Raw genomic sequence first — 27359 nt, forward strand, 5'->3', positions numbered from 1 at the left:
TCCCTAGACTACAACTGGAGAATTTGTTTTGAAGAGAATTTTTTCCTCATCTAAGAGAAAATAATGTATTTTCCAACAGCAGTGTTTTCCCCCCATATCCCTATTTTTGTCATTTTTGATGCATTATATAATAACCAAATTAATGATTCAAAATTGGAAAGTTTTAGAGCATGCTTTCTTTATATAAAACCAATGTTTTATTTTCTATAGTTATTTCTATAATGAGAGTTATGCATGCTTTGGAGTCAGACATAAATAGGTTTGAATCTCCTATTTTTTAATCCCAACTTACTAAATTGTTTACCTCAGGGAAGCAACTTAACCTCAGCATGTCTCAATATTTCTGTCTGCAGAAATGGGGCTAATATCTACTCTAAACGGTAGTTTTGTGAGGGTGAAATGAGGTACCTCTTGAGTACATGGCAGCAGCATTATTCCTGGCACGTATTAGGAACTCAGTAAACGTAATTTCCTTTTTATTCAATGGAGAGGGTTGTAGGGATCAAGACTATAGTACTTTTCTGGCATTGATGAAGCTGCTATTCTAGGAGACTATAGTATGCCCTCAAGTTTCTATTTGTTCAGCATGTGCTAGTACCCAGTATCTGCAAAGGCATTGAGATACGTGGCGATATTGCAGTCTTGTTGGGGCTGGGGGTGAGGACTAGAACACCAAATATTGAAATTATTATAAAAGGTAGTAAATTACTGAGATTCTGAGAAGGAGGTCACGATAAACTGCAGTGATTAGGCATCCTTCATGGTTGTAGCATAGCTGCGAACTGAACCCTCAAGGCAGAATGGAGAAGAAAAACATTCAGGCTTAAAGAAGACCAGAAAGATCAAATGCTCAGTCTTCTGAGAGAATATTTTTGTGTGCTGTAATTGACAGTGGTTCCATGTATGCAGAACAAAAAATTGTCATAGCAGACTGAAGCTGGCTGTGTTGATCCAAAGAAAGCATAGGAAAGCATCCTGAATGTACTATTGCCTGTTTTCCTGAGTCATAAATAGCATATCCTTTATTCTCCAAATGCTTAGGACTCTTAAACTAGCAAAGCATATACTTTGAAGTTTATAAACATATAGATGTGTTTGCAAGTTTTTCCTTTTTATCTGAGAATTTATAACATGATAAATTTTACTTCTATGTAAGAGAATGGAAAACAGTTTACATTTGAGAAAAGATCAGTGAAACTAGTAACATTTTTGGAATTGGTGGGGGGTAGAGGAAAGGAGGGATTTGGAGGAGAAGCATTGTGTGTCTTATAAGAAATTATCACAAGATAAGAATTTGTTCCTTGCAACAAAGTGTGATTAGGAACCATTGGAAAATTTTGAGGGTTCTGATGAAACATTTAAGGAATTTGATTTTTACACTTAGTAGGATAGTTTAAAGGGAAAAGAAGTCAAAATATTAAGGACATTTACAAAGAAAAGTTTGGTATATTTGAGGCTTGAAATAATCTGAACTAAAGTATTGAAGAAGAAATGTCCAAAAAAGCAATAGTGAGAGGCTGTTGAGAGTGTAGGGTTAAAGGAGGACAACAGATCAAAAATGGCTTCAAGGCTCTGCCTTTAGGGGATGGAAGAGTAAATTTTGAAGTACCATCTTGGCATTATCATTGCTCTCAGATAAGGGATAAGAGCTGTAATTCACTCTCAGGTCCCTCCCTAGTTTTCTAGTGACTGAATAAAGAATGAAGTGGCAAATTTTTGCTGTGGGATGCTTTTGAAACAAGGTTTCTTCTCTTCAGTTACCTAATTGGGAGAGGGTGTTATATATTTTCACTAGGGGTAACAGTGTGTGTTGTTTCCATTAAAGACGAGGTAATTTGGATGTGATAGAAGATATTGGTGTGTTTTTAGAAATACTGAAATGATTTGGGGAAAGAAAAAAATGTATAAAGATACTTCGAAAACTTTGAGGGCTTTTAATTTGTTAGAGTTGCTGTTTTCGGATGGTGTTTTCTTGTAAAAACTTAACCCCAAGGATGTTTTACTTCTGCTGCTAATAGGTCTCTGTTCATTTAATAGGTGGCGATTATCATGAGCATTTGGGGAAAAAAATTTTAACAGAAGTTTTGTTGGGCGGAAAGTATACTCTTGACTTTTTTAGGTATGTTATACTCCAGGTATTTTAGACTACAAGGCAAGAGGCAGAAATCTAGAAGGATACTGTGGGCAGAGCAATATTTTCAGCAAAATTGTTTTCCCCCTCTTCAGCTTTCTCTGTTACCCTATCCCTCTCCCTTCTTAGTAGCTCAGAACATACCCTCCTCCAGCTTCCTGCAAAATTGAACACTTTTGCTTCAGTGTTAACACACAAAGTGAAATAAAGAAGAGTGCCTAGATAGCACAACCAGCATTTTTCAAGCACTAACTATATATCTAGTACTATGCTTGGTTCTGGGCATGCACATGTTTATAACACATGCTCCCTGTCTTGAGAAGCCCACAGTAGAGCAGTCTGGTGAACATTCATAATTTACAGTTACGCTTTTATGGAGCTACTCACAGAGCTGATTTTCCATTTGATAGTCTTGACAAAAAGTAATTTTGTGTATAATCAAAAAAGCAATACTAGCATAGCTTTTCTTCATAGACATTAAAACTTGTTTTTGGAACTGCACACTTATATTTTTAAGAATTGTTCTTATAAAGAGCAAATAAAACACCTTTTACACTTCGTATTGTTTGGCTAATTTATTGTCATTTGTTTGGCCAAATGACAAGGCATTTTTTTGGTAGTATGTTGAGCTAAATATAGCTGTTCAATGTTTATATTGAAAAATTAATATTATTAAAAAGGGTATCTTTTTAGTCCATGTGTTCTGATCCTTAACATTTTATTTAATCTTGAAGCTATATTATTTCTTCTCTCTCTTCCCCTTTTGAGTACTTTTGATTTTCTGTAATATCTTTCAAAACTTTTTCTTTCCCAACATTAAAACCCTTTTGATGTATAGAGAAATGTCATTTAAAAATCCATTAGCAAAATCCCTTATGATGATAACAGGATACATTTTTTTTTTTCCTTGCTCTTTTATTGTACCTTGTTAAGCTGGTCTCACATGAACTTTCTTAGAATCAGGCAGTTCCTGGTTCCTGTGGGACTTCCTGTTTTCTCAAATAAAAATAGAAAAGCATCTCAGAAAGGAAACCTGGTCAGTGTGAACTACTTTGTAAGATCAGTTAGTCTTAGTTAGTCTTAGTTGTGACCTGGATTATACAGATATATGTCTATATAAAATATAAAAGTTTACAGGTATCTGAAAGCTTTGAATATTTTTGTAATATCAAAATAAACAAAATGATAAGGAGAAGACTGAATAAAACCCCTGAGAGGTGCTACATATTCAGCCATAAACATTTTTGTATCTTAATTTAGAGGTGAAGGAGGGGCATAGGGGTTGGATGGAAAGTGGTAAATCCTTTCCTTATTATGTAATATTTTATTGGAAATTTGGAATTGTTTAATACTGAGACTTAATTCTTAGTTACTTTGATCTGTATTTTTTTTCTTGCCACTTTTTCAGATGTTGGCAAGGATTAGGAAGGTGGATTTAAAAAAATCATTAGAAGTCAGAATTCTAAATGAATTATTCCGTTTTAAAGCATCTTGTAGATTTCTTTCAGTAGTTAACTGCTTCTTAGTCTATATTTTGAAGAGAAATCAAGTTAAGGTAGAAACAAATGATATAGTCATTAGCAGTAATAATAATGGATAGTGTATATTGAGTGCATATTAAGTGCTTGACACTGTATCAAACATTTTATCTTGTTTATCTCATTTAATCCTGACAACAACTGTATAAGGTAGGTATCATTGTTATCCATACTGCTTTAAAGAAGAAACTACAGTTTAGAGTAGCTAATTAGATGTTAGTTCAAAGAGACATTACTAATAAGTGGTAGAGATGGAGCTGGGACTTGAACTCAGCTTCTGTGACACCAGAGCACCTGATCTCAATGATTATGAGGAAAACCACTAATTCAACGTGAGAATGATAAGTATAAGTCTGAAAAATTACTTCCCTAACCTTTATTATCACCCGTTTGTTTACATTTGGTTTACATATTTATATCCAGTTTTAGCAAAGTACATGCTGGCATTTCAGAGAGTTTATTTGGGGGATTTGAATTCTTAAGTGATGCTAATACTTCTCTTTTTTTCCTTCCTTGATAGTAGAAAACCCCTTTGGTGAAACATTTGGAAAAATACAAGTAAGTAAATGATCATAATACTGATAATTTCGTGTCATGTTTTATATGATAAAAGCATGAGAATGACTATCAACTGGAAAAAGTAATTTTGAAGTTATTTTAGTCTAAAACAATAGGTTTTATCAACTAAAAAAATAGTAATTTTAAGGTTATTTTAGTCTAAAACAATAGGCTTTCTTATTCTGAGTATTCCCTAACTGTAGTATAATTAAATCTGACACAGATTTTCTCTTAAGACCTGAACTGTTTATCACTTTACTGTAAAAGACAACTGCCAAGTAAAATGGGAATGGCATATCATCAGTGGATCTTGTCTTAGACTTAAAAGTATGCCTGTTGCCTGTAGTTGTTGGATACGTATCCTTAGCAGTTTTTGTCCGTTTTGCCCTCATTTTACCTCTTTGGATCTTCTGCATATTGGCATGCCTATTCGACCATCAAAAGGACTTAGAATCATATCCTTCAGGCTATTTCTTTAATTTTTTAAAGAAAGAATGCTGTAATACTAATTTTAACCTAAATTTTACTTATATAAAAATATTTTTCACTTACCCATCATTACAGGGACTTCAGAGGTTAAGATGTTTAAGCTTGTAATTAGTTGTTAATTTTTTATTATAGGAACTGTTCTATAGACCTGTATAGAAAACATTATTTCTTGTACTGAAGGATGTGTAATAATGTGTAATCACATCCATAGAATATTACTTTCTATTGTTAAAGTGGAACTCTGAAATGATTAGTAATATTCTATTGCAGTGATAATTGTTTACAACAAAGTTGGCTTTTTCAATTGCATTATTAAATATAACACTGCTACAGTGTCATAATTTAAATTTGGTACAATATACTTATTGAACATTGGAAATAGAAGACTATTTTCTTCTGTTTAATTTTCCCCAAGGAAGAAACTGAAGTTCTGAACTTCTGAATAATAGTAATAATTATAGTGAAGATAGTGGCTGTTTACTTATATTAAATGCTCATTCTGTACAGGGCCCCTTGCCAAGTTGTATTGGTCTGTTCTCACGCTGCTAATAAAGACATACCAGACTGGGTAATTTATAAAGGAAAGAGGTTTAATTGACTCACAGTTTGGCTGGGGAGGCCTCACAATCGTGGCGGAAGGTGAAAGTCATGTCTTACCTGGTGGCAGGCAACAGAATATATGCAGGGCAACTCTACTTTATAAAACCATCAGATCTCATGAGACTTTCTCACTATTCATCACGAGAATAGCATGGGGAAAAAAACCCACCCCGTGCATGATTCAGTTACCTCCCACCACTGCCTCCCACAATACATGGGGATTATTACAATTCAAGGTAAGATTTGGGTGGGGACACAGAGCCAAACCATATCACAAGTGTTAAAATTCATTATTATTTAATCAAAGGCATAATGCAAACAGTTAAAAATATGCTTGAAGAGAAAATTGGCTGAGGATTGAAGAGGGAAATATTTAATGGTGACAATATATGAGAAAATTGGATAGAGTCACCCTATAGATTTTTCTCCCTCCAAAATGAAAAACAATAATCTGGGCCTTACTAAAACACAATTAGAAAATAGCTAATTCAAATTACAAAATTGCTTTTATTTAATGAAAGATTATTTGAAAGCTTATTTTATGTATTTACTTGTGGAACTTTAACTAGTTTGCAGAATGATTAGGGAAGCCAGTAGTTAGACATTAAGCTGAAATATTAGGAGACAATCTGAAAAGCAGTCAAAATGGAAGAAGAGTGTAATCAAACTGTAAACCAGTAAGTTTAAAAGTTGATTTGTATACTTTTCAGATTTACTGCTAGTTTAGTGTACTTGTACTAAAGATAATTGAACCAAACCCTTTCTGTTTCTTTCTCAAAATGTATTCATTCACTTAATAGCATATATCATCATGCCACTGCACTCTGCTATAGCCTGAGTGACAGAGCAAGACTGTAAAGATAGATAGATAGATAGATAGATAGATAGATAGATAGATAGATAAATAGTATATCTCATAAACACCTACTTAGATTATAATTTAGTTGGTCATTTGGATAGCAGTTGAGGCCCTTCTAGTATATAGATGGTCATTTAAACTCTGTTTGTTTGTTTTTTTTTGCTTATTTAGTTTTTTGAGACAAGGTCTCATTTTTATCACCTAGGCTGGAGTGCAGTGGCATGATCACGACTCACTGCAGCCTCAACCTCCTGGGCTCAAGTTATCCTCCCACCTCAGTCCCCTGAGGAGCTGGGTCTACAGGTGCATATCACCACACCCAGCTAAATTTTGTATTTTTTTGTAGAGATGGGGTTTTGCCACATTGCCCAGGCTGGTCTCAAATTTCTGAGCTCAAGCAATTCTCCTGGCTCAGCCTCCCAAACTGTTGGAATTTCAGGTGTGAGCCACCGCACCCGGCCTTAAATAAATTTTCAATGGAAAGATAATTCTTGTAAAAAACTATAGTTGAGCTTTCTGAGTTCTTAAGTTATTTGTATGAGAATGTAACAGTATGTATGTCATCCAGTATGAGATCAGTTCCATCTGGTTAAGTATTGTTACTTCTATTTATCTAGTCCAGTGTTTAATATCTGTGAATCAAAAGCTAAAGTTTATTCCCAGGTCCCTCTTATGTTTATTAAAGATGTAATCAGAGGACAGATGCCAAATGTTTAAATTTTGTTTTGTTTTTGAAAGGGGAGTGAAGGAAGGGTATGATAGGACGTATAAAACAAAAAGAAAATAAGTCTCTTTTCCAGATGAGAGGAAAAGAAACACACCATTTTCCATTGCTTTAATCCCAAAACTTAACTAGATTCACCTTGGTTTTATGTGTCACATCCATAAGCTACACTGTCATTGGAACACCTACTCATCCTGTTATGTTGAAGATATTTATTAAAAATGATTTTGTGATTTAATGTATCACAAATGCTTAGGTTTCAGAATCCTGTTTCAGCCCCTGCTCTTATTTTTTTTGAGACAGAGTCTCACTCTGTCACCAGGCTGGAGTACAGTGGCATGATCTCCGCTCACTGCAACCTCCGCCTCCTGGGTTCAAGTGATTCTCCTGCCTCAGCCTCCCAAGTAGCTGGGAATACAGGCACATGCCACCACCCTCAGCTCGCGATCCACCCTCCTCGGGCTGCCAAAGTGCTGGGATTACAGGCGTGAGCCACCACACCCAGCCTACTGTTACTTTTTGATGTCTAATTTTTGCAGTTTGAATTTTTGATCTTATGTGAAGATAAGGACTGGCTTGATTCAGAATCTGATTAAGATAAAATTGAGGCAAAAATATATGTAGGAAGGCAAGTAGTAAACTGAATGAATAAGTAACATCTCAGTCAACCATCTGATATAAAACCAGGTATTCTGGTGGTAGGATCTTGGCACTTTTGATGAGTATTCCTCTTAGTATAACCGATTAAAGCTGCAATGACAAAAGCGTGCCACCCATAGTGTGCAAACATGTTCTCTTCTGTCCCTGCACATACACCACAAAATAAATGCTTGAGGTTGCATATTATTAGACATATAAATGTTACTTTTCCAGTCTTTTATATCTTGCTTCAATTTGCTCCATGATCTATTCATCCAGTACATCTGTTTTGTTGGAAACTTCAGGAAGAAAGAAAGTAATAAAGACAGAGCCCCCTGATGAATCATGGACTTATTTTAGATAGTACAATAAGCTATTACTCCCTCCCCACCCTACCCTCCATCATTTATGTCGATCCCTCCTGATTGTAATTGCTCTTAAATTGGAGGTCTTGTTGCTTTAGACTACTTGGCAAGTACTTAGGCTGTACCATTGCAATAATTCTCTATCTGGACTCTTTTCATACAATTATTTCTGCTTCCAGGCCAGCCTGTACATTCTACATTCTGGCCCAGGTAGTATTCCTGATGCACAAGTCTGTTTTACTCTCCTGCTAAATTTTCAGAATGAAGTCAAACTCTCTGTCTTGCTATCCAAGGCTGTCTGGTAGTTAATACTAAACAACTTTTCTAGTAGTTTGCAGAATCAAACAAGGCTACTGGTTATGTAAGAAATATAACCAATGCTTTCATGCCTTCATGCCCTTGCTCAGGGTCTTTCCCATTGCCTAGAATGCTGATCTGTTATTTTTTCCTTTTAAACCAAACTCAAATATTCTGTTCCATAAATTCTCTTCCCTTCTTCCCTCCTTCTGTATTTACAGAAGAAGGAGGGAAGAGAGTCTTCTGTATTACTCTGCAGTTGTTATGTAACATTTAATATGTTTTTTGCCCTTGAGTACAGGAACCATCTTGTTCACTGGGTCTCTCGCTTTGCTGAGAGAACAGTTCTTAAGTCCTAGTAGATGTTTATTTAATATTTGTTTCATTTTAACGGTTCATAAGTTTGTACAGGGGCACCTTGGGAGCCTAGGAGAGGACTGAGTATCAGTCACCGTGCCAGTACTCATTCCCTTAGTTTTATGTGGTTGAGTTAGATTAAAACAAGACATGAAGGGCAGCCTTGATGAAGAAAACAGTCTCATATGAACAGTTTACATAAAAATACACTGTGTAGAGGGGGATTGGGAACATTGCTTTGGTGATTGATGGAGTTTGTTGTCTGTGAGACCTTTTTTGGCACGAACCTTATGCCAATTTTTAAATCATTCTCCAGAAAGTGAAATATTTAGAGTAATAATTTAGAGTCTTAGATTAAGGTTTCTTAAAAATATGGTGCCCATTACTTAAATGTGAATTTGTCTTTCAGATTATGTGGCTTCTGTGATTTTAAATTTACTGTTTTTCTTTTTGATTAAGAATTATTTGGTGTTTTTTTTTTTTCTTGGAATTGGATATTTCATAGTAACTTCTCTTAATTTTAGGAAAGTGAAAAAAATCTTATGATGAACACATTATATAAGCTTCATGATCGATTGGCACAGCTTGCAGGTAATTGTTTTAACTTATAGTTGCTAAAAATGTTTTGAAAAATGTATGTAGCATGTTATTAGTAGAAAATTTTTTTCCAAGTCCAGTGTTATATTTATGAAATATTTTTCTTTAGAAGTTTTCATTACCTACGCAGAGTGATTTTTGATTTTTATGTATGTATTTAATCAAGGCTTTTTTCCTGCCTGCCATCTGTATTAGAGGTAATATATATATATAATATAGTTATAAAGTTGATAAATTTCTTTATTGCATTAATGGTAACAAAAAATCCGGAAAGCTTAAGTATCAGAGGAATTAGGTAAGCAATGAATTAACTAAAATCTTGGATTAAATATACAAATGCAGATTTTCTTTTATTGGTTGTATAGGTATCATTCTGTTTGATAAAGTAAATTTATTCTCCTGTAATTTTCTCTCCGGATTAATTGCATTTTCCTCGTATTCTGCTCTTAGTAATTCTTTGAGAGCTCTAAGGTAGTCAACTTGTCTGAAATGGGAATAATTTATTATAGATGAATTGGTATCAAGTTTAGCACATGTAAACTGCAGTAGCAGCTTATCTATTACCTTTTTTTAGTCTTTTTTTTTAACATATAATCTGAAAGAAGAGACTTGGATTCTTGTAAGCAGTCATAAGAAAAATGCGGTTTTCAAACTTTTCTATGTAGCAGATCTTTTGTGTAAACCAGATTATTGGTAGCAGCCTATAGGTAAATATGGAACTTCTCTGGTTGAATGGAGGTATTTAGGATCCTGACAGTTTCCCATCCTGTCATCTTTCTTTGTTTTGTCCATTGGGTTCTTAATTCTGGTCAATTTTTTAAGCTTTTAATTCTGCATTGTATCACTAAAAGCCTTCTTTGCTTTGATTGTCATTCACACACTTCAAGCTAATGACATTTATTTGGTATGCTGTAGCACCCAGAGACAGGTTAAGTATATGCTAGTTATGCTAGCTAGGGATATTGCTAACACAAGCTTCTACAGCTATCTCTGTAGCATTGTTTTATCAAGTATGGTTCATGGCCAGCTAAATCAGCATAATCTGATGTGCTTTTAAAGATACAGATTCCTTCCCCTTGAGTAAGGGTCAGCAAGCTTTTTTTCTGTGAAGGACCAGATAGTGGATATTTTAGGCTTTGTAGGTTAGTTTGCCTCTGTCACAACCACTCAGTTATGTTATACCATGAAAGCAGCCATAAATACTACATAAGTGAATGAGCTTGGCTGTATTCCAATAAAACTTCATTTATAAAAACCAGAGTAGGCCAGATTTGACCCATGGGCTGTAATTTGCAGACCTCTGCCTAAATCTATGGGATCTAAATCTCTGAGGATGCACTAATAAACTTTCAAGACTTGTTCATCTAATAGGTACTTCTCCCCTTTTTATAGCTACTGACATTAAAATGATTACTTGAACAAAACTGAAATAAAAACATGGCTACTTTTAGAAACATTTGCCAAGGATTTTACTTTAATTATTCTACTTTCATGTTAACAAAAGCTTTTTAACTACTTCAAAGACACAGGGAAGGGAAAACATGACAATTGGAGTTCAATATGAGGATAATTTATTTCTAATAACCACTTACAGTCTAAAGAAAAAGCCCTGAATTCGCTTCTTATCAACAATTATAAGAAAAGATAAATGTAGTTTTCCAAAGATTTATATGTAGTACATCCCTTTGTAGAAACCAGATCATAGGTGGAAACTTGTACCTGATTTCCCTGTTGGTCTGTTATAACCATTTTTTTTTTTTTTTTTTAAGATTTTTTTGAGACAGGATCTTTTCTGTCACTCAGGCTGGAGTGAAGTAGGGTGATCACAGCTCACTGCAGCTTCAAATTCATGGAGTCAAGCTGTCTTCTTGCCTCTGCTTCCCGAGTAATTGGGACTACAGACGCACACTACCACACCTGGTTATGTTATAACAGTTTTTAAGGCAGGCACACCGCTTGCTAAAGATAGGATTAGTTATACTTTGAAAATGCACATACTTTAATTCATTAATAAATTCAAACTTATTTGAACCCTTAAATGGTTAGCTTTAAGAATAGATGTGTAAGTTAAGTTAGCACAATGAATTTGCTTAATTTTTTCCCTTTTAGGAATAATACATATTTCTGGAGGGCGTCTTGTGTGCCAAGATCTGTGGATAGGCATCAGTGTGACATAGTTCCTATACCAGCTTACAATTTAGTTGGGAATATAAGAGGAAGATATGTTCTTGTTTGGACTGAAATGCATTTAAAAGTTGTGGTTAATGTAAGGGTAGTTGTTTGTTTATATTCTTACTGGAATTTCTTTGCTTATATTCTTACTGGAATTTCTTCTAGAAAGTATAATATTCATGTTCTTTCTTTACTGATTATAATAATATAACCTGTAATTATATAATATATAAAATATTTGAATTATTTGTTTTCTTCTGTTTAATCAAAATTAATAATATGCTAATCTTTCCAGGAGATCATGAATGTGGCAGTTCTAGTCAAAGAACGCTTTCTGTTCAAGAGGCAGCTGCGTATTTAAAAGTAAGCAGTGAAATTAGAATTTTAATAGCTATATTTTAAAAAATTATATAAATCATTGCTACTTGTAAGAATCATATATTTGATTATTTTAATTGTACTGTTAAAAGCTTGGGCCTGCTGTTTGATATAATAGGAGCAGTTATGAGAAAGTAAAATTGTTCAACTTTTTTTTTTGTGTGTGAGACAGAGTTTCGCTCTTGTTCCCCAGGCTGGAGTGCAACGGCTGATCTTGACTCACTGCAACGTTCGCAACCGGGGTTCAAGCGATTCTCCTGCCTCAGCCTCGCGAGTAGCTGGGATTACAGGCACCCACCACCTCACCCAGCTAATGTTTTTTGTATTTTTAGTAGAGGTGGGGTTTCACTATGTTGGCCAGGCTGGTCTCAAACTCCTGGCCTCAAGTGATCCACATGCCTTGGCCTCCCAAAGTGCTGGGATTACAGGCATGAGCCACCTGTTCAATTTTTTTTTAGTTTGTTTTAGAACATTCTCTATGAGAGAATGCATATTAATTTGGAAAGGGTACAAAGAAACATTGGTCAGAGGGAAATTGAGATAGGTGAGTAGTAGCATGTAAGAGAGCAGGTAAACATCTACCATTTATTTAAAATCTTCTGTCCCAGATCAGTTTCTTCTCAGAATACTAAGAGAACTTGCCGTTGAATTTTCTAAACTACTGTAAATAGTTTCTGGAAAATCTTAATGAAAGGAAAGGTAGTTGAAGATTAAAGATGGATAAATGTCGTTCTGATTTCTCAGAAGTGGAAATTGGCATTTGAAAACCATACAGGAAAGCTTGTTGTCAGTCCAGTTCCATAAAGATAATTTCATAAAGATCTGAGTTTTTGCAAATGGAAACGATCCCTGGAAGGTGGCTGGCATTTGAATGTGGACAAGTCATGTCATGCAAATTTCATGCCTCCCATCCCCTTGTTAAAATTGTGGTAAAAAATATATAACATGAAATCTATTAACATATTTTTAAGTATACAGTACAACTATATGTGCATTCTTATACAGCAAATCTCTAGAACTTCTTCATCTTGTATGACTGAAACTCTATACCCATTGCACAGCAGGTCCCCATTTTCCTCTGCCCCATATCCCTGGCAACCACCATTTTACTTTCTCCCTCCATCAGTGTGATTAACAGATACCTCATATAAGTTGAATCCTGCAATTTTTGTCCTGTGACTGGCTTATTTCACCTAGCATAATGTCTTCAAGTTTCATCCATATTGTAACATGACAATATTTCCTTCATTTTTTAAGGCTGAGTAGCATTTCATTGTATGTATACACATATTTATCCAGTCATGCTGATGGGCTTTTAGATTATTTCCACCTCTTGGCTATTGTGAATAATTCATCATGAACATGGCAATGCAAATACTTCTTTGAGACTCTACTTTTAATTCTGTCAGACAAATACCTAGAAGTGGGATTGATAGATAATATGGTAGTTCAACTTTTTATTTTTCGAGGAACCTCCATACAGTTTTCATACTGACTGTACCATTTTACATTCTTTCCAATAGTATAGTATTTGCCTTATAGCTCACTGTGTTTTTTATTTGTGTTTCCCTGATGATTACTGATGTTGAGCATCTTTTCATATACATTTGTATACATATACATCTGTGTGTATATATAGCATGTATACAGCATATATATAATACCCGATCTGTTGGCCATTTGTATATCTTCTTTGGAGAAGTGCCGTTCAAGTTCTTTGCTGATTTTTAAATTGGGTTATTTATTTTGTTATTGAATTGTGGGGGTTTCTTTTGCATTTTGCATATTAAACACTTGTCAGATATGTGGTTTGCAAATATTTTCTCCCATTCTGTAGGTTACTTTTTCACTGTATTCACTGTTTTTTTTTTTTTTTTTTTTTTTACTGCACATATACTTTTTAGTTTGATGTAGTCCTACTTCTCTATTTTTGCTTTTGTTGCCTATGCTTTTGGTGTCATATCCAAGAAATTATTGCCCATATCAACATCAAGAAGCTTTTCTTCTATGTTTTCTTCAAGAAGTTTTATAGTTTCAGGTCTTACATTTAAGTCTTTAATCCATTTAGAGTTGATTTTTGTGTATGTTATAAGATAAAGGTCTAGTTTGATTCTATTGCATGTGGAAATCCAGTTTTCCTAGCACCATTTATTAAAGAGATTGTCATTTCTCCATTGTGTAGTCTGGCATCCTTGTAGAAGATTGTTGGATCATACATCAGTGGCTTTATTTCTGGTTCTCTATTTTGTTCCACTGGTCCATTTATGTCTGTTTTTTTGCTAGTACTATACTGTTTTGATTACTGTAGTTTTGTCATATGTTTTAAAGTTAGTGTGAGGCCTTTGTGGTTCCGTATGGATATTAGGATTATGTCTTCTATTTCTGCAAAAAATGCTGTTGGGATTTTGTATTGCTGTATTGCTTTCAGTAGTATAGTAATCTGAGTAATATTAAGTCTTCTGATTCACGAACATGAGATGTCTTTCTATTTATTTGTGTCTTTTATTTCATTCAGCTTTTTTTTTTTTTTTTTTGTAGTTTTCAGTGTTTAAGTCTTTCACCTCCCTGGTTAAGTTTATTCCTAAGTGTCTAAATCTTTCTAATGCTGTTGTAAATGGGATTATTTTCTTAACCTCCTTTTCAGATTGATTGTTGTTAGTGTATAGAAATGTAACTGATTTTTGTATATTGATTTTATACCTTCCAACTTAGCTGAATTTGTTTAACAAGATTTTTTTTTAGTAGAGATAGGGGTCTTGCTATGTTGCCCAGGCTGGTCTCAAACTCCTGGGCTCAAGTTATCCTCCTGCCTTGGCCTCCCAAAGTGCTGGGATTACAAGCATGAGCCACCACACCCAGCCAACTAACAAGATTTTTTTGGTGGAGTCTTTAGGGCTTTCTATGTATAAGATTATGTCACCTGCTAAGAAAGATAAATTTATTTCTTTCTGATTTGGATGTTTTTAATTTCTTTTTCTTATCTAATTGCTCTGGCTAGGATGTCTAGTGCTACGAGAGAGAGAGATGGGAAAAATAGCCCCCCTGGCCTTCTTCCTGATCTTAGAGGAAAATCTTTTTTTTTTTTTTTTTTTTTTTTTTTTGAGACAGAGTCTCACTCTGCCGCCCAGGCTGGAGTGCAGTGGCGTGATCTCTGCTCATTACAACCTCCACCTCCTGGGCTCAAGTGATTCACATGTCTCAGCTTCCTGAGTAGCTGGGATTACAGGTGTGTGCCACCACACCTGGCAAATTTTTTTGTATTTTTAGTAGAGATGGGGTTTCACCATGTTGGCCAGGCTGGTCTCGAACTCCTGATCTCAGGTGATCCACCCACATCAGCCTCCCAAACTGCTGGGATAATAAGTGTGTGAGCCACCATGCCTGGCCAGGAAAATCTTTCAGTTTGTCACCATTGAGTATGATATTAGCTAAGGGTTTCCATGTATGGCCTTTAATATGTTGAGATAATATCCTTCTGTTCCTCTTTATTGAATGGTTTTATCATGAAAGGATATTGAATTTTTGTCAAATGCTTTTTCTGCATCTATTGAGATGATCATGTGATTTTAATCCTTTGTTCTATTAATGTGGCATATTCAATTTTGATTTTCGTATGTTGAACCATCTTTGTGTCTGAGGTATACGATCCTGGTGTGTGATCCTTTTCATGTGCTTTTGAATTCAGTTTGCTAGTGTTTTTTTGAGGATTTTTGTATCTCAGGGATTTTAGTCTGTAATTTTCTTATAGTATCATTGTCTGGCTTTGGTGTCAGAGTAATGCTGGCCTCATAAAATGAGTTTGGAATTGTTTCATCCTTTTCAATTTTTCAGAAGAATTTGGATAGGATTGGCATTAATTCTTCTTTAATAAAATAAATAATAAACTCAGAAATGAATTCTGATTTTTTTCTTAGTCTAGTTAAGGGTTTGTCAATTTTGATCTTTTCAAAAAACCAACTCTCAGTTTTATTGATTCATTAAATTCTCTATTTAATTTATTTTTGCTCCAATCTTTATTATTTCCTCCCTTCTGCTAATCTTAGGCTTAGTATGTTCTTTTTTTAGCTCTTTGAGATGTAAAGTTAGATTTCTCATTTGAGATTTTTTTTTTTTTTAACATAGGTTTATCACTGTAAACCTTTCTCTTGGTATTGCTTTTACTGCTTCTCATAAATTTTGTTAGGTTGTGTTTTTTATTTTTTTATTTTAATACATTTATAATTTTTCTTTTGATTTCTGCTTTGACCCAGTGCTTGTTCTAGGAGAATGTTGTTTAATTTACACATATTTGTGAATTTCTCAGTTTTTCTCTGCTTTTGATTTTTAGTTTCATTTCATTGTGGTGTGAAAAGATACTTGGTATGATTTCGATCATCTTGAATGTGTTAAGATTTTTGTGGCCTAACATATGATCTAATTTGGAGAATGTTCCCTGTGTACTTGATAAGAATGTGTATTCTACTCCTGTTGGGTGGAATTTTCTGTATATTTCTGTTAGATCCATTTGATCTTAATTGTTGTTCAAGTCCTCTGCTCCCTTATTGATCTTCTGTTCATTATTGAAAGAGGGGTATTGAAACCTCCTGTTGTGTTGCTGTAATTTCTCCTTTCAGTTTTGTCATTGTTTGCTTCATATAATCAGGTACCCTAATGTGGGATACGTATTTAGAATTGTTAAATCTTCCAGATTAATTGATCCCTTTGTCATTTATATAATGAATATCCTTCCTTGTCTCATGTGATGATTTTTTTTTTGAGACAGAGTCTAGGCCTGTCACCCACGCTTGAGTGCAGTGGTGAGATCCATAGCTTACTGCAGTCTCAAACTCCTGGGCTCAAGTGATCCTCCTGCCTCAGCCTCCCAAGTAGCCGGGGCTATAGACACATGCCACCATACCTGACTAATTTTTAAACTTTTTGTAGAGACAGGATCTCACTATGTTGCCTTTAAGTCAAAAATTTGTCTAATGTAAGTATGGCTACCCCTACTCTTTTTTTGTTATTATCTGCGTGGAATATCTTTTTCCATCTTTTGGCTGTCAGCCTGTGTGTGTCCTTAAATCTAAGGTGTACACATGATACGATTGGAGCTTTTTTTTTTTTATTCATTCAGCCACTCAGTGTGCTTTGATTTGGGAGTTTAGTCCATTTACATTTAAAGTAATTACTAATGGGGAAGGACTTATATTGCCTTTTTGTTGAATATTTTCTCTCTGTATTGTAGCTTTTTTGTCCCTTTTTCCATATCTTACTCTTTTGTGTGTCTTTTTTTTTTGTAGTGACAAACTGTGATTTCTTTCTCATTTTCTTTTACGTGTCTTTTGTAGGCATTTATGGTTGCTGTTGGAGCTTATATAAATCATCTTATATTCACAGTAATATTTTAACCTGATAACACCTTAACTTTAGTCACATGGAAAGTGTCTACCTTTTTCTCTCTCTCTTCATCCTTTATATTATTGATGTCACAGATTACATCTTTTCATATTGTGTATCATCAACATATTTTTATAAAGTTTTTTATACTTTTGTCTTTTAAATTATATATCACAGTTAAGTGATTTACACACCACCATTACAGTGTTATAGTATTCTGATTTTGTCTGTATATTTACCTTTATCAGCAAGCTTTATATTTTCATATGTTTTTGCATTGCTAGGTAGCATCCTTTCATTTAACTTGGGACTCACTTTAGCATTTCTTGTGAAGCAGTTCTAGTGATGATTAACTCCCTTGGCTTTTATTCTGAAAAAATATTTCTTCATTTTTGAAGGATGGTTTTTCTGGATATGTAGTAGTCCCCTTTATCCATGGTTTTGCTTTCCACAGTTTCAGTAACCCCTAGTCAACTATGGTCTGAAAATATTAAATGGAAAATCCCAGAAATAAAAAATTGTATACCATTTTTAATAGTATGATATACTGCTCCCCCCTCACCCCCAACACACACACAGTATTCTTGGTTGGCGGTTGTTTTCTTTCAGTACTTTGAATATGTTATTTCACTCTCTCCTGCTTTGTAAAGTCTTTTGGGGACTCCCTTGTATGTGATGAGTAGCTTGCGTCTTGGCTGCTTTGTTCTCCTTGGTTTTGAACAATTTGAACATAACATGTCTGAATATGGACTTATTTTGGTTTATCCTCATTCATTGTCTTCCTTCAATCTGAATACCTATTTTCTTCCCCAGTTTGGGGAGTTTTGGGCCCCAAATGACATGGTGTTTTTATTTTTGTTTTGTTTTTTTGCCTGTTTCTTTCTTCTCTTTCTGAAACTTCCGTATTACTTATATTGCTTATATTGGTTGGCTTAATGGTGTCCCATTAAGTTCCTTTCTTGTCTTTATCCTTTCTTCATTTTGCTTGTCTGACAGAATAATTCCAAATGACCTTCTTTGAGTTTGCTCATTATTTCTTCTGTTTGATCCAGTCTGCTCTTGAACCCCTCTAATGAATTCTTAAATTCAGTTATTCTTTAGCTCCAAAATTTCTTGGTTTTAAAAATATTTTCTGTCTCTTTGTTGATATTCTTACTTGATTCATGCATTGTTTTCTTGGTCTTGTTGAGTGTCTTTATGATGGCTTTTTAAAAATTCTTTGTCATGTAATCCTTAGACTTCTACTTATTTAGGATTGTTTTGGAAGTGTATTTTGTTTCTTTGATTGACCATGTTTTCATGGTCCTTCATGTGCCTTGTTACTTTGTGTTGGGATTCGTGCATTTAACAACAACAACAGAAAAAAAAAGCCACCTTTGTAGACTTTGTGTGGGGAAAGTCTTTTACCAATATGTCTATGTAGACATTCTGGATTTCTTAGATATCTTTTCTGTGGTTGTGGTTGTGTCCTCTCTGGATTTTTGCCTGTGAATTTCCAATTAGAGAAGTTTTGCTGGTTTATTTTCTCATAGTTTATAATCTTTTGATCCCTGGTATCTGTAGATTATCCCTGGTGTCTGTAGATTATCTGGAGCTGCCATAAGCTATCCAACTCTTTTGTTTGTCTGTTTGTTTGTTTGTTTGTTTGTTTGTTTGTTTTGAGACACAGTCTTGCTCTGTTGCCCAGGCTGGAGTGCAGTGACACGATCTCAGCTCTCTGCAACCTCTGCTTCCCTAGTTCAAGCGATTCTCCTGCCTCAGCCTCCCAAGTAGCTGGAACTGCAGGTGCCTGCCACCATGCCCAGCTAATTTTTTGTATTTTTAGTAGAGACGGGGTTTCACCATGTTAGCCAGGATGGTCTCGATCTCCTGACCTTGTGATCCACCCATCTTGGCCTCCCAAAGTGCAAGGATTACAGGCATGAGCCACCACTCCTGGCCCAGCTCTTTTTTCTTCTTAGTGGCCCCCAGGCATCTAGAGTATACTGAGTCCTATCTGCGTTTTGAATCAAGTGAGGCAGAAGCCAGCCAGGCAACACTCGCTGCCCCTGTGAAGTCAGAACTTTGGATGCATGTCTAACTTTTTTCCTCTTCAGGGAGAAGCCAAGAGTTGGGGCTTTTTCTCAACTTTCTTCATGCCGAGCTGGGGGTGGGGACAATGGTGAGTGAGTGCTGTTGCCTTTGTTATTAGTAGTCCTCAACTTGGTGTCTTTCAACTATTAGATTCAGACACGACAGAAACCAGTTGCCCCCAAAAGTCAGATCATTAGATGTATGTTCTAGTCTTCTGTTTTCCTTCTGAGGAGGAAGCCACGAGTTGGGAGTTTCTTCTCTATTGCACTGCCCTGTGGGGTGATGACAGTGTCTGGGAAGTGAGTGACATGAATTTTCCTAACAGCTTTGATACAGGTGGTTTTGTGCTTGCCTAGGTGCAGGAACCTTTTAACTAATTTCTGGATTTTTCACAAATGGAATTACTCCATGTATTTTTGTTGAATCAGTGTCTCATTGAGAGAAGGAGGGTCTGGGGCTTCCTATTCTGCTGATGTCACTCCTCCACTTTTTAAAATTTAAGAATGTAGTATATGTTTTAAGGCTTTCAGCAAAGTTTTGGTGATAGTCTCCTGTGATACGCTTGTCAACAAAGAGAAATATTGACTGAGTTTTTAACTTAATGCATGACTTATATGTAGGTACCAAAAAGATCCTAAGACAGTATAATAAGGAGATTATATCTGGAGTCAAATTCTGGCACTGCCAGTAGAAGCTATTACATTTTGGTAAAGTCTGTAACTTTTCTGAACATGTTTCTTTGTGAATGTGGGACTGCTGTTAATACCTGTCAAAGTTGTTGGGAGACTTGAGTATATAAAATGCCTAGCTCAGTGCCTGATGATTATAGTAGCTTCCCAATAAATTCAGTTTCTGTGTTTTCTAATTAGTGCCACTCTAGCGAGTAATCTCTAATAACATGCCACAGAAATTTTGCTTAAGGTTGTTTATTGTCTTTATTTTCAATTTTGACCTAGATGAGAACATTAATGACAGTAAAATGTATGGATAGTGTAATAGCTAATAGACTGGACCGTTAAAGGATCAGAATTCAAAAAGATCTTGACTAAGGAGGAGTTATGATTATAGGGCTCAGTGTTATGGGATGGACGAATGTCAGGGTGCAGGCAAAAAAAAGGGATTGGATTGAGGCTGAAGGAGACAGAATAAAATATTCCATGAAGAAAGGCATAGTGAGAATCCAAAGCAAGCAAACTATTCTTTATAAAATAATTTAATGGGTTTTTACTGCTAGTAGTAGGACTGTGTTATCCCATTCAGTGTTTCTTTCCTATTTTCTTTTTGTTAGGTAGTTATACCTCTGAGATTTGATCTCTGAGAGGTAATACCATAGATCTGTGTTATGATTGGTCATAAATTCCTGGAGCAAGTTTCATTGCTTTTCAGAAGAATCCTGAGACTCTTAAAGCATATTAAATATGATTAATTCTTCCTTGGTATCTGGGGATTACTTCCGGGACCCCCATGGACACAAAAATTTGTAGATGCTCAAGTCCTTTATATAAAATACTATAGTATTTACATATAACCTATGCATATCCTGCTATATACCTTAAATCTTCTCTAGATTACTGATAATACAATGTAAATGGTATGTAAATAGTTATTATTTTACTGTATCATTTACTGCAAACTTGTCCAACTTGCAGCCCAGGACAGCTTTGAATGCGGCCCAACACAAATTTGTAAACTTTCTTAAAACAAGAATTTTTGCGATTTTTTTTTTTTTTTTTTTGGCTCATCAGCTGTCATTAACGTATTTTTCGTGTGGCCCAAGACAGTTCTTCCAGTGAGGCCAAGGGAAGCCAAAAGATTAGACACTCCTGGTTTAGGGTATAATAAGGAAAAAAAAAAAAAAGACTGTACAAGTTTAATGCAGACATAATCATCTGTTTTTTTCCTAAATATTTTTGATTCATGATAGACTATATTGACTCTATGCAGTATTTCAGTCCATGGATGTGGAACCCATGGATAAAAGGACTGACTGTACTGTGTTTGAAGGACTGAAGAAATGGGATAGGGACTGGGGACAAGATAGGACCTGACCAGTAATTAAGGTGGAGCTGAGGAAAAGGCAGGGGTTGGTGTGGAATTATTAACCTCTCTTTCACTTCTTCCAACCATTTTCTTGTAGCTGTGGGTCAGCAATGGTACAAGTTAAAAAGAAGGGACACAGATGCGGGGTTGGGGTAAGTCAAAGTCTAAGCCAGGCAGCAATAGAGTATAAGATGAATTCTACTAAAGACTAGCAGCAAAAAAGTTACTGGAAGCACTCTTGCATGAGTTAAATTGGAAACTGCTTATATCTACTTAAAAAAAAAGATATTAATGAACTGAAGCTTTTTTTTTATTATTATTATTATTATTATTATTAGTTATTTTTTTGGGGGATGGAGTCTCGCTCTGTTGCCCAGGCTGGAGTGCAGTGGCGAGATCTCGGCTCACCGCAAGCTCTGCTTCCGGGGTTCATGCCATTATCCTGCCTCAGCCTCCTGAATAGCTGGGACTGCAGGCACCTGCCACCACGCCCGGCTAATTTTTTTGTATTTTTAGTAGAGACAGGGTTTCACCGTGTTAGCCAGGATGGTCTTGATCTCCTGACCTTGTCATCCGCCCGTCTCGGCCTCCCAGAGTGCTGGGATTACAGGCGTGAGCCACCGCGCCCAGCCACTTTTATTATTTTTAATTGACATAATTGTACATATTTATGGGGTATAGTGTGATATTTTGATACATGTATACAATGTGTAATGATCCAGTCGGGATAAATGAGCCATCACCTCAAACATTTATCATTTCTTTGTGTTGGGAACATTCAAAATTTGCTCTTTTAGCTATTTGAAAATATATAATAAATTGTTAATAATTATAGTTGCCTTGCAGTGTTATAGAACACTAGAATTTATCCCTCCTACCTAGTTATAATTTCATTTAACTAACCTCTGGCTACAGCCCCTCCCCCTGTCACTTTGCCACTTTCTAGCCTCTAGTAACCACTATTCTCTTCTACCTCCATGAGATCAACTTTTTAGTTTCCCCAAAGGTAAAATAAACCAAATTCTTAGTAGTCCTTAACTTGGACTTCTAACTCACTTGTCTTCCACAAGTGAGAACATATGCTATTTGTCTTTCTGTGGTTGGCTTATTTCACTTAACATAATGTTCTTCAAGTGCATCTGTGTTGGCTGTGAATCACTTAATTTTATTCTTTATTATGGCTGAATAGTATTCCATTGTATATATACCACATTTTCTTTATTCCTCTGTTAATGAGCACTTAGGTTGATTCTGTATTATTGTTAATAATGTGGCAATAAATGAGAGTACAGATACCTCTTTCACTTACTGATTTTCATTCCTTTGGATAGATACCCAGTAGTGAGATTGCTGGATCATATGGTAGTTCTATTTTTAATTTTTTGAGGATCCACCATACTATGTTCTGCAATGCCTGTACTGATTTACATTCCCACCAACAGTGGATAAGAGTTCCCCTTTCTCTGCATTCTCACCAGCATTTGTTATTTTTTGTCTTTTTGATACTAGCGGTGAGTGAATATCTCATTGTGGTTTTGATTTGCATTTCCCTGATGATTCGTATGTTGGGCATTTTTTCATATGCCAGTTGGTTGTTTGTATGTCTTCTTTTAAGAGATGTCTGTTAAGCTCATTTGCCCATTGAGTTCCTTGTGTGTTCTGGATATCAATCCCTTGTCAGATGAGTAGTTTGCAAATGTCCTGCATTCTACTAGTCATCTCTTCACTCTGTTGCTGCCTTTGCTGTGCAGAATCTTTTATTTTGCTATAACCCCATTTATTTTTGCATTTGTATCTTCTCCATAAAAACCTTTGTCCAGACTAATGTCCTGAAGCATTCCTCCTGTATTATCTTTTAGTACTTTCATAATTTTAGGTCTTACATTTAATTATTTAATCCATTTTGAGTTGATTTTTGTGTATGGTGAGAAATAAGGGGTCTGGTTTCATTCTGCCTGTTTTCACAGCACCATTTAGTGAAGAGACTGGCCTCTCCCCAGTGAATGGTCTTTGCACCTATGTCGAAAATCAGTTGGCTGTAAATATGTGGATTTATTTCTGGGGTCTTTATTCTGTTCCAGTGGTCTGTGTGTCTGCTTTTATGCCAGTACCATGCTGTTTTGGTTACTATAGCTTTGTAGTGTATTTTGAGGTTTTATAGTGTGATGCATCCAGCTTTGTTCTTTTTGCTCAGGATTGCTTTGACTGTTCATAGTTCCATATGAACTTTAGAATGGTTTTCTTCTACTTACGTGAAGAATGTCAGTGGTATTGCAGTAGGGATTGCGTTGAATCTATACATAGATTATTTTTGGTAGTGTAGTTGTTTTCATAATCTTCTAATCATGAACATGGGATGTCTTTTTTATGGTGTTTTATGGTTTTTTTTTTAGATATCTTTTACCTTCTTGGTTAAATGTAATTGTAGGTATTTTATTCATTTATTTATTTTTGTAGCTATTGTAAGTAGAACTGCTTTCTTGATTTCTTTCTCTGCTAGTTTTTTGTTGGTATATGTTACTGATTTTGAGTATTGATTTTCTGTCCTGCAAGTTTATTTATTAATCAGTTCTAAGAGGTTTTTGGTGGAACTTTTAGGGTGTTCCACATTAATATCATGTCATCTGCACATAAGGACAGTTTTTCTCCTTTCCAATTTGGATGCCCTTTATTTCTTTTTCTTGCCTAATTGCTCTGGCTAGGACTTCCAATACTATGTTAAATAAGAATGGTGAGAATGGGCACTGTTGTCTTGTTCCATTTCCTATAGGGAAAGCTTTCAGCTTTTTCTCATTCAGTATGCTGTTGGCTGTGGGTTTGCCATATATGGCCTTTATTGTGTCCTTCTGTACCTAGTTTGTTGAGAGTTATCATGAAGAGATGTTAAATTGTAATGCTTTTTCTGCAGTGAACTCTGTAGCCTTTAGAAGATTTTTGTATCTTGAGTTATTTTATGTTTCATATTTGGTTTTGTTTAATTTTGTTTAGTTTCTGTGGTATATTTTTATAAAATTATGGATTAATTTCATTCTTAATTAAAGAATTATTTTATGTAAAATGTTAATACTCTTTTTTATAGTTAGGTTTATGTATGTGTGTTTTTGTTACCCTTTCTCTTTGGAATCTCATTTTTCATGTTTTTCAAATGCTATAAAACCTGCCGTGGTTTGTCACCACCATAGATGCAGTTTGTACCGTCAAGAGCAAAACAGAGAGAGCTTTAAACAGGACTTTTTCCCCAAAAAATATAATTTTAAGGTCAATATAAAAGTCTTAAAGTACTATTTTTAATAATGCTTATTTTTTCAACATAAATAATACTGGCTAGGCACAGTGGCTCACCTGTAATCCCAGCACTGTGGGAGGCCAAGGCCAGGAGGATCATGTGAGCCCAGGTGTTGGAGACCAGACTGGGGAACGTAGTGAGATTTTGTCTCTACAAAAAAAATTTTTTAAATAGCTAGGTGTGGTGGCACATGGCTCTGTAGTCCCAGCTCCTCGGGAGGCTGAGGTAGGAGGATTGCCTTGATTGTACCACTACACTCCAGCCTGGATGACAGAGTGAGAGCCTGTCTCAAAAATAAGTAAATAAATTAAATAACACTCATTATTCAATTCATATGGAAAATGAAAGGGAAAAAAGCTTCAAATTCACTACCTAAGGATAACAACTGGTAAAATTTTGGTCCATTTTCCTCTGATTATTATAAATATTTTTTTCTAAAGCTAATATTACTTTATTATAAATATTTTATACTATAAATATTCATGTGTCTTTCCCTTGAAATTATTGTGTGTATTTCAAAAACCGTTGAACGATTTTTGAAAATGTTTTCTATCACTGAATAATATTTCGTGATATGATTTTATTTTATTGGTTTGTGGTTTTTCAATATTATGAATTCACTCTAATCTTTGCTTATAGTATTTAATTTTATAATATTTCTTAGGAAATAATCCTAAAAAGGAAATTACTTGTTCAAAGAGCATGAACTTTTAAAAATGCTTTTGATGTATGTTGCTATATTAATTCCCAATTTAAAATGACTGCTTTAGCACAATCTAGCCAAAATTCTCTATGTTATTTTATCCATATTCTGACATAAATATGGAGGAAACTCACTACAAAGGTGGTATCAAACAAGGATTATAATATCTATATGGAGGGCCTTCTGCTTATGGAGAAAGAGATCTATTACATATTTTCATGTATTTACACTATAGTTTCACCAGCAACACATTTAAGTTTTTAGATTGAGGAATAAATAAACCAAAGAATGTGTAGAGCCCCTACAAGTGTAAGCTAATTTTTTCACAACTTCTAGTACATTTTAAGCACAGTGAGTATAGTAAATGTTTGATGGAGTAAAATGAGTGAATAAGCCTCAGTAACATGTTTTTGTTTTCTTGAATTTAATTATTTATGTTTAATTCTTACTTTATCCAGTTTTCTCCTTCATAGGAAATTTAAATAAACTTAATAACTAGTTTAAATAATTTAAACACTATTTTTCTAACTACTCCAGTGCTCTTCTTGAACTTTTTAAAAAACTCATTGTTTTTGATATTGAAAGTTTATTTTAATTTGTGAAAAGTTAAGAGGTCCCTCTAGTGGAACATTTAAGAAATACATAGTTTATATTTCCGTGAAAATACATGATTGGTTTTTAAGTTAAATGGTAGTAACTTTGTATAACTTTTTATGGAATAATGTAATGAATGCGGTTACGTTCCTAGGTTGCTTTCAAAACCTGCTTAACCTTTAACACAACGAATATGTTTAAGATTTGTGAAGAAAATAATAGGAAAGTAGACAGCTGCAAATGTTTCAAATTATGGGGCTGGATAGACTTATGGCCTAGAATGCTAATTACTGTTAATAAAAGTCTGTGTGGAAAAAATGAGTGTTCTGAGAAGTGGAGTGAGGGGGAAATTTTATGATAATAATTAAGGTTTATAAAGTACAATGTGGTACTTTCTATATGTTAATTCTAATTTCAGAATGATCCAACAAGATAGGTGGTATTAGACCCATTGCATAAAGAAACCAAACCATAGAGGGGTTAATAACTAGAGTGTCCAGCTACTATGTGATGGAACTGGGAATAGAACCAAAGTGCTTGCTCTTTTCTATATATTGTTCTGCCTCTTGGATGGAGTGGATTCATAATCCTTAGCTCCAGCTATTGAGTGGGCAAGGGACTGATGTTATTAAGGGTTAGGATCTGAAAAAGTGGTCAAAGAAGATACATCTGGATAGGTGGCATATTTTCACTTGTCCCATTTAAGGTTGTACATATAGCTAATCTGTAGTGGAGCCAGCATCTGATCCTGGGTCTACTTGATTCTGAAGACTATGTTTTTTTCTGTTATTCTAGCAGGTGAAAGATCATACAATTCTTACTGAATCAGGAGTTACATCCTATTCAACATTGTGGATTTCTGTGTGTTATATTTTAATTAATTTTAAAAGGTGCCATCTGATGCATAGTGTATATAATCTCACAGTTCACTAGAATATTCACCAGCTGGAAAGCTGCATAGCTATTACTATGTAAATTATCAGTTTCATAAACTAACCGTATTAGGTTTTTAGTCCTTGCTTGATTTCTCCCTATACCAGTGCCTTTTTCCCTTCTTACTAACTAAAGTTTTGTTGCCTTATTTAATGAAACAGTATTATTTTTGTACTTGGAAACTGTAATCCAAATTCAGAGCATCTGATGTGGGTTTTAAAGTACACATTTTTGACTCACTATTTTGAAAATAAAGAACATTTGGGAGAGTTCATGGGGGTATGCGTGAGTACACACATAATGTGTTAGATTTAAGATTTGGGAAAATATATTTCGAATTTAGAAAGATTTACATGAAGCAGTCAGTGGTATACTGACTGAGCTCTTGCCTATAAGTAAATAGTAATAAACAATAGTAATAAAAGTTATGCCTTAAAAATTAAAAACTTAGTTTCCTTCTGATTTTTGTCATCAGTTATTGGAAAATGTTTGTTTTATGATGCTGGAATTCCTTACCTCAGAGGTTAGCAAGCCATGGCTTATGGGCCAGATCCAGTCTGCCTGTTTTTGTATGGCTTATGAGCTATGGTTTTACAACAGTTTTAAAGCTTGCTTTTAAAAAAGAAAGAAAGAAATTTATATGGCTGCAC

At 34.9% G+C, this 27359-nt stretch overlaps 1 protein-coding gene across 2 annotated transcripts in view; it reads left to right on the forward strand.

Annotated features, from left to right (window-relative positions):
• LEMD3 (LEM domain containing 3) overlaps window positions 1-27359 on the forward strand; it is an 89704-nt gene that overhangs the window by 46329 nt on the left and 16016 nt on the right. Inside the window, exons 2-4 of one of the 2 annotated variants that reach the window (XM_055235993.2) lie at window positions 4190-4227; window positions 9082-9148; window positions 11622-11689. In XM_055235993.2, the coding sequence (XP_055091968.1) occupies window positions 4190-4227; window positions 9082-9148; window positions 11622-11689 (173 nt within the window). The remainder of the gene's footprint in view (window positions 1-4189; window positions 4228-9081; window positions 9149-11621; window positions 11690-27359) is intronic. The other variant, XM_055235994.2, reaches the window with a different exon arrangement.

The sequence above is a fragment of the Symphalangus syndactylus genome, chromosome 13, assembly GCF_028878055.3.
Source record: "Symphalangus syndactylus isolate Jambi chromosome 13, NHGRI_mSymSyn1-v2.1_pri, whole genome shotgun sequence".
NCBI lineage: Eukaryota > Metazoa > Chordata > Mammalia > Primates > Hylobatidae > Symphalangus > Symphalangus syndactylus.